Below are 8,772 nucleotides of genomic sequence, written 5' to 3'. Positions count from 1 at the left end.
GGAAATAAGATCCGCGGACAGTCGCTCGCGCCGTCACAGGCACGCGCTACAATGCAAAAAAAGCGTAGTATGGGGATGTTAAGTTACTAATAACAATAATATCCATGTTTTTAACATTAATAAGTACCCAAAGAGCTTTAGGCTTATATAATGGAGCTTTGATCCAGTGGTCCTTGTGGAATGTCTTTGCTAAGTATTGTGTACATTGTAAAAAAGTCGACAAAGGATATATTTTGATATATAACTATGTAAGTAAAGTAATTCTAGGTTAGCAGTTGTCGCATGCATAGAAAAATAACAAGATAAATGGATCACTCCATTCTTTGCTTCCCACCCCTCCCCCAAGTAAAAGAGCTGTATTTTACGGTCAGCGGTATTCCAATCGGCCTCTTCTCCCTCGACGCCATTTTAGTTGGTGAGTGTGAATTGTAGCTTTGAGAATCCATCTCCATCGTATAATCTTAACGTGGTTTTTGTGAACTCTCAGTTCCAAAACAATTTTAAATTACATATGTATACCTAGTAATATATATTTTAAAAATGTGTTGCAAATACTACAAGATATAAAGCCTTGTTTCGAAGGTGGACGTATTTTTGAATTTGGTAAATCCTTCTACAGGCTTCGAAAAGTTCCTTTGAGTGCCTTAACAAATTTAACTGCTACTTCGAAATTTTCACCTCCTATTCTTAGTAAGAATCGGCCTAATGCTGTTAATAGATTACTAGGAATCTCAATAATACGAGCGAAATTACGAACTTAAACAACAGTTACTTTATAATCGTCCATCACATCTTCTAACACCGGGCAAACCATGAGTTTGAAATAAATATAACTGTACTTTCCATTATCATTTCTTACTCTTGTTGTATCACTTTATTGCACTCTGGTATGTCATGATAAAAGGCCTTTTTAATAAGAAAAGTTTTCCCTAATTTTGTTATTATTCTGAGTCAAACTCACCAATTCTATCTGAATTGATTTCCCTTTAGGGTCAAAATGGGCAAATTTATCAAATCTGGCAAGGTTGTTCTTGTGCTTCGTGGCCGGTACGCTGGCAAGAAGGCCTTGATCATCAAGAACTACGATGATGGCAGCTCTGATAAACCTTACGGCCATGCTCTTGTTGCTGGAGTTGCCAGATACCCTCTTAAGGTTACCAAGCGTATGGGTAAGAAGAGGACAGCCAAGAGGTCCAAGGTCAAGCCATTTGTGAAGGTGTTCAACTACAACCATCTTATGCCCACACGGTAAGTGTCAAGTTTGTCAAATGAACTTCTTAGTCAAGTCATATTTATCGCTTTTTAACTACAACATTATATATATTACCTTCACAGATCTATAATGAGTATTTTATCTAGGTGGATCGGTTCAGGAAAACAAATTATTCAAAAATTACAGTAGTGAGATACAAACAGACAAATACTGCACAGAAAAGCAAAATAGCCAAACAAGTAGAACTTCTTAGTCAAGTCATATTTATTGCTTTTTAACTATAACATTATATATATTACCTTCACTGATCTATAATAAGTATTTTATCTAGGTGGATCAGTTCAGGAAAGCAAATTATTAGAAAATTACAGAGTAGTGAGATACAAACAGACAAATACTTCACAGAAAAGCAAAGTAGCCAAACAAGCACAGATGACAAATTAGTACAATGATTAAGATAATATTTAATCTCTTATTTATTGTTATAAGGTAAATTAACTATGCTTCTCACTTGGCTATAGTGTGATGCCTATAGCTCTAATAGTAAGTTTTTACTTATATTTTTCAGGTATAATCAAATATTTTTCTTAAAAACAATGATAATAAACCTGATTATAGCATCCTATAGATTTAACATTCTTTGTATCTAGATTGTCCAGTTGGTTAAATAAAAACTTCCCATTTGAATAAATTGTTGGCTCGTCATTGTTACAACTCAGTTGCACTTGACCAACAGGAGCTTTAAAGGATTAAAACATTTTATGTCTTCTTTGCAAAAGGATGATGATGTACATACATTTTGTCAGTTTGATTTTTAGTTTACTTATTTATTTTTTGACTCTATCAATCATTTTCGTGACGATAACTTCAGTCTTGCTACTTAACTCCAGCCTAGTTCCCTAAATCTATAATCTAGTCAATGTTCAACTAGTATGTATCAGTATCTTACACCCTGGAACTATTAGCTTATTCTTGGTGCTAGTGCCCCTTGAACTTACAGCTAAGTTGAGTATGCCTGTAATATGCTTTAACTAATTTTGGGTAGATGATATAGATTATGTTGTTGTTGTTGTTCATTCAACCTCATTTCAATGAAGTTGAGGCAATTAGCTTATAAGACATGTATTCCAAGCTTCAAGGATGTGCCAGCGCTAGCTGATACCCCATTCTAACCACTTATTGTTTTGTTTATTACCAGCTACTCTGTAGATGTCCCATTAGACAAGCAAGTTGTCAACAAGGATGTCTTCAGAGACCCCGCCCTGAAAAAGAAAGCTCTCAGGGAAGTGAAATCCACGTTAGAGGAACGATACAAGTCCGGCAAGAACAAGTGGTTTTTCCAGAAGCTGAGGTTCTAAGAGCACAACCTTGTAAAATATAATAAAGCCATTTGAAATGTACAATGCATGTGTTGTCTTATTTCACCAAATTGTTTTTTTTCCTTTTATGGCAATTTGTTGTCATTGGCAGTGATTTCAGACTGCAGTGCAGGAGACTAGCCAATTTGTGGCTACAACAAGAAATTTAGCAGTGAAATAATTCGTGCTAAAGTAGTTTGTGTGTGCAATCTGAGTCCGACCTGTCATTGCACACACATCCCAATCTTTTTCCACTGGCGAAAGTGCTGGATCTTCCAGTATGGTGTGGAAGGAGATTCCGTAATCATTTGAAGTAGTGGCATCTTTTTCAAAGTGTTTCTTTTAAGTGGCCAGTGGCCACTAAATAAAGAGACGTCCAAGGCTCGGGATCCAGGGTAGGGTAGGCATGATATGGAGACATCAAGAAATTATTTGGGGCACAGCCACCAGTCGCAGTAAGTTCTCCTTTTCAACATTCACACTAAGTTAGCGCTTAGGACTGAGTTACAGCAAGAGACCCCCGCACCCCCCCTCCCCCCCTTTGCAGCCAAAACGTGGGTCACAACGAAAGCTTGAAAAAGTGTGAAAACTATGACTGGGTACACCCAAATAGAGGTCAAGCTCAAGAAGCTAAAGGTGTCGGTCCTTAATGTATACATAGAGAACGAGAAGCTCAACTGCTAGGATGTTGAAGGGCGATCAAGTCGATGCCATCACCCTTGCACGGAGGACTGTAGCGAACGCTAGGAACGTAGGGCCAGAAAGTGAAAGTGGCTGAAATAACTTGGAGAGTGACAGAGGAGACACTCCCACAAAGGACTAGGTCCGGTCAGATTTGCCGTACTTGGAGGGGCCGTTATTTGTACAAATGACGGCAACACGTGCAAAATTTGTAGTTCCAGAAAATATCCATACCCCCCCCCCCCCCCCTATTGAGGGGATCGGATGTATGACCCCCCACTCCTCTGGAATTTCCAACCCCCTGGAAAAAAAATAAATACAGTAGCCTGTTAAGGAAAAGGGGCTCCACTCCACTTTTCTGTACAACCCCCCTTTGTTAACATCAAAACTTTGTTGACCCCCCCCAGGAGAAACCCAAAAACTTTATTGACCCCCCCTCCTTTTCTTTAAAAATCCACAAAACTACATCTATAACACGAAACACAGATACAAATAAACAGATCATGCATTAAAAAACAACCAAGAAATAATATTTCTTATTGTAATAAGTCAAATGTGGCCTTGTGGCGTTTTGAAACAGTAAAGAATATGTATCTATACCTATTTGCATGTCTTATCACTAGTCCATATCCATATCATAAAATTTTATATTTTACTGCATGGGACTGTCCTAATAAAAAATAAAAACGTACTGTGCCCTTTGTCTGATAGATCTCCCAGATCTGGCAATCGCGGGGGTGTCCAAAACAAAGGTATCCGAGTCAGACTTTTTAAGCATTGACATAATCTAATAACCTGCCGTACTAGATTCCTAGTATATTTTACAAATGCATATATTTCAGTTGTTGTTTGTTTATTGATCCTATAGGTCAAGCTTAACTAAACTGCTACCGAGTAATCAATATTGTTGAATTTGTCATTTATGGGAACGCGTTCACGGCTCAACAGCAGTAAATGTAGCCTAAATTTGTTGTTGGCAATGCTAGGAAACAGCTTTTCTTGCATTTTGATTATTCATTTCAATAATAATAAATGAAAAAGTTTCCTACTTATAAGGGATGAAACTTCCCCCCCCCCCCCTTCAACCACCTTGAAACTTCTATGACCCCCCTATCGACGTACCCAAAACTTTTTTAGCCCCCCCCCCCTATGTGGGAACTGACACCCCCCCCCCTCCCTCGGCCATAAATAATGAGCACTCCCTTAGTTGTGATGAGCATTCTCGAGTAATAACTTATTAGTCATTGCTTTATTATTGAAATAAACCGGGAAGTATTTCCGAGAGTCTGCGCTTAGCTCTGTCTGACGACTTCCCCAAGCGGGGTTTGTTTGCTATAAGGTGTGCTTGTGCGTTTGTTGACCAGCCAATACTCTCGTCCGATCCTTCACGCGGAGTGTAGGGGAGATGAGTGAGGCCAAAAGGTCATATGCTTACCCCCTGCCGCGAAAAAGTATTGTCCTGCAGGGATATTGTTGCACGTCGAGTGTGTCTCAAGTTACCTTTACAATATCGCAAGCTGGGAGGTCAAAGTCTAGCCTCGTCCGCAGGCATCTCAAAGGGCAGAAAAAGAAAAAAAAAAGGATGTTAGTTGGCAAAAAACGGATGTTAATCTCCCTCCTCCGCAATTTCGCCACAGGTAACCCATTCTTTCCGTCCTTTTCATTATGAGTTGTCAGGTTATGAGGAGTCAAAGTCAAATATAATTGTGCCGGATATAGCTCTTGAAGCATGCACCCCCACCTATGAAGGTATAAAGTACCGGTCGAAGAAGTACTAACATTATATTTGAATAAAACTAACAATAAAACAAGCGTGTTCGATACGCGTTCGATTGTCCTTGGATTATCAAATTGATCATTTGACATTCTATTGTGTACACAGTCTTATGACAGCATTTTTCTAGACTAAGTAATTAGAGTTTAATGATTGATGAAACGTGTCTTATGGATGTGTTTTTACCCAATAAAGAAGTTATAAATCAATTAAGTGTGTCATTTTTATTTGTCCTAAACAGGGTCCTAAAATCAAGGAAGTTGCCCTAAACAGGGTCAGGTTTTAAAACCCCCAGCGGCACCCCTATATCCAAACATAGGCTGAGTAACACCCCTCTTTCCCCCCGGGGGGGTTTGTTTTGTAAGGAAAGTTATCAGTTACGCTGTTTGGGGTGTGGGGCTCGGATTAAGTCGATTATGTTTGTCAACAGGGTCTTTGTTCGTATCATCGGCCCGAATCTTTTCCGAGGATAGAGAGTTACAGTAGAGAGTCAGTAGAAGCCTCTCCGAAGCTCGTGATGCACTTTGTGCCGACACTACGCGTGTCCAATATCTTCGGGCCAATGAAAAACACGCGTTGCATAACAAAGTGGTTTCGTAATAATCTCAACGGCTGCACGCAGGCTATCGCGTGATAAATGAAACATATTCTGCCGTGCTCCCTTGCATCGGAAACTAACGTCCTTCTGGTCGATTCAAAACGATCGATTTAAACGTTAAATAAGCATGGGGAAATCCCAAATCACCAAGTCGTACACAACGCTAAGTAGTCTGGTACTGAAGAACTTGGACCGTGTTTATTTGCTACCCTACAGGCCGTCGACATTTTCTAAAGGCCACAGGTTTATTAATGATAAAAAATATCGAGTCTTCGACTGGCCTGGGGTGTCACGAGCAGCGTACCAGCAGTGTATGCCGTCAAGACCTTAGCTGCGATGGGAGGTGAAGTCCCAGTTCTTCTCGAAGAGGGGCCCGACCCAGAGCTGGCAAAACACTGGAGAGAATGGCTTCCGGTTTTCTCGCCGATAACAATCACATCCATCGAGGACGGACTACTCGATGATACTCCTATCGTCACGACCACAGCAATACAGAGTATCCCCGCAAACAAGCACGCAGTGAACCCGGCCACCATGTACAGGCTGCAGCTAAAGAGTGAGAATGGATACAGCGGAAAGGGCAACTTCGTCGTCCACGATAACAAGGAATTAGAAGGAATATTATCAAAGATCAAGGGCAACGGCAAGTGGAAGCCAGAGTTTGTGCTGCAAGAATACATCGAGGGCGTGATTGAGGTCCCCAGCTACACGTTCTACCTGTCTAAACGCGGACGTGGAGTGGCTAGGAACCGCGATAAACGAAATGGATGGAATTCAGGTTCACGACCTGGGAAGACCAGGATGGAATTCAGGTTCACGCCCTGGGAAGACCAGGAAAGACTGAAAAACAACGTCTACGAGGACTTTGTCATCCCGGTCAAGAACTACCCGAAAAAGAACGGCTATTTTGGGATAGTCAACTTCGAAGTTATTGACACGAAAAGCATTGGATACCTCTGCGATATAAACCCACGAGTCAGCGGTTCCACCACTCATATCTTAATAGCAGCGTACATGTCTGATCTCGGTCTTCCCAAGTCACGTTTCCCTTCTCTGCCAAAGCACTCATCGCTAAGGCAAATGCCATCAACAATGAGCGAGACGGCGCAAGAGTTATTGTGACAGCAGCGAGTGATGTAGACGATGGCAGTAGAGCATACGTGAAGCGTCTTCGCTAAGTCACATGACGAGTGTAGAGCTCTGCGTGACGAGTTATTGAAAAATTCAAAGCTGCAATGCAAAGAGTTGGAGAATTCATTAGAGCATGCAGGCGTTTGATGGTGCTTCTATCGCGAAAAAGCCTTTAAAGTTCGTATAACTTATCTTACGAAACAGTGCCGTAGCAGGTCTCGATATATTGGAGGGGCACAATACAGAAACATTAAGAAAATATTGGGGGCACAGCTACGCACCTACACTTGTCATTTCCTTACAATTTTTGATAATTTAGGCCCCCAGTGCCCCAACCCCTGCTACGACCCTGCGAAAAAAGGCCGTGAACTGAAAAGCTTGGTTATGGTCATCTGTGACGTAGATCGAGAGATGTCAGTCAAATTACATGATAAAAAATATGCGCGCGCTATACTTGTTTTTTCTTCATGATCGTTGTGTGGTTACAAGTTTTCCCGTCATCTTTATAACTCAACCTGGTAGTCAACTTATCATTCAACTTCATAAAAGAAACCTGCAAAATGTAGCAAGTGTGGTCTATGAGTTGTTCTTTTTTGCGCGCGGGCTGCGTTTACGCAATCAAAAATGGTGACGAGCGCGCGCTGTTTTTGAAACCTACAACAAAACGATATTTTGCTTTTTTCGCATTTAATTCTCTGCTTTACATGGTTATCGCTTCATTGTGGATAGCATTGCAATACAAAACTCTTCGCCAATATTTTGCGGTATTGCCGTCTCAGAATTTAAACGGACTTAGGGATTATGCGTTGTTTTAGATTTTCCCGCCAAAGCGCGGCGAAAGGAGATTGATTCGATTTTCAGAGCTCCGTAGAACATTCAAATTTCAATCAAATTCAATTCCCTTTCAGAATTTGAAAGCTTATCTATGTTTTCTTTTGGCTTGATTGCTATAAGTGAAAACTAATAAGAACTTTAACATGGCCCGATGGCTATTGAGAGCATGCTTGTTCTGTATCATCACATTGATGGCTTGAGCTATGGTATTTCCTCAGATCCTCGTGTTTCCAGTAGAAGATCCACCCATGGCTGATCACTTTAGCAGCACCGAGAAAAGCTGATATAAAATTTTTCAAACTTCGAAGTCATACGAGTCGAAATTCTTGTAAGCGGATTGGTGCAACATACCGTAAATGATCTAATAAACGCCCCTATCTAAAGAACGCCTACTACCTAATGAACACCCCCCTAAGCTTGTAAGTCTGTATTAATCGCCCCTCTCTAATAAACGCCCCCTCTATTTAACGACCCCCTCCCTCCCAATTTAAAAAACAAACGACATAGGAATTCCAATAATATAGATCAAATTCAATTGCCTTCTTGCTTAATCTGAGCTTGGCTTCTACTGGGGGAGATTTGCTCAATGTCAAGAAACTCTTGCCACGCAGGCTATAATTTAACGTTATCCTGACCATCTGACTGAAATTAGAACCCTACTGCACTCTGCACATTGGGGGTTTGTTATATTGTTGTAGTTTGTAAAGGACGCCCCTCTCTAATTAACGCCTCCTATCTATTGAATGCCCTCCTTGGACCATAGAAATTTAATAAACGCCCGGGCGTTTATTAGATCATTTACGGTAGTTGCGGCGATGTGTGAAAACTGCAGCTTTGCAAGCCATTTGAATGCTTTATTGTACAGTGGAACCTGGATTTTACGATACTGGATTTTACCGTAACCTCGATTTTACGGCGACGTTCTCCTTTCTTCCGGCGGAAATACAGTGAAAAGTATAAGAAATTACCTCTATCTAACGATATTGGATACAACAATATTCTCGATTTTACGATACAAATCTGTTCTCCCAAGCGTAATTTCGACCTTGATACAACGATATTGCCGATTATCATGTTTATCAACAAAGAGAGAAAAAATCAAAAAAACATACACGTACAGTATAGTTAATCGTTTTTTTGTTTACTTTTTTTACTTGAAAGATCTTCTTAAATACATATTACA

At 40.5% G+C, this 8,772-nt stretch overlaps 1 protein-coding gene across 1 annotated transcript; it reads left to right on the top strand.

Moving 5' to 3' along the window:
* Window positions 1-296: 296 nt before the first annotated feature.
* Window positions 297-2,613, top strand: LOC5514817 (60S ribosomal protein L27). The gene is made up of 3 exons (XM_032384391.2): window positions 297-415; window positions 991-1,248; window positions 2,412-2,613. The coding sequence occupies exons 2-3, from the start codon at window positions 998-1,000 to the stop codon at window positions 2,569-2,571; spliced, it is 411 nt and encodes a 136-aa protein (XP_032240282.2). The 5' UTR covers window positions 297-415; window positions 991-997; the 3' UTR covers window positions 2,572-2,613.
* Window positions 2,614-8,772: the final 6,159 nt, after the last annotated feature.

Source organism: Nematostella vectensis, chromosome 2 (genome assembly GCF_932526225.1).
Source record: "Nematostella vectensis chromosome 2, jaNemVect1.1, whole genome shotgun sequence".
NCBI classification, from domain to species: domain Eukaryota; kingdom Metazoa; phylum Cnidaria; class Anthozoa; order Actiniaria; family Edwardsiidae; genus Nematostella; species Nematostella vectensis.
This window is presented reverse-complemented; position numbering and strand designations above follow the sequence as displayed.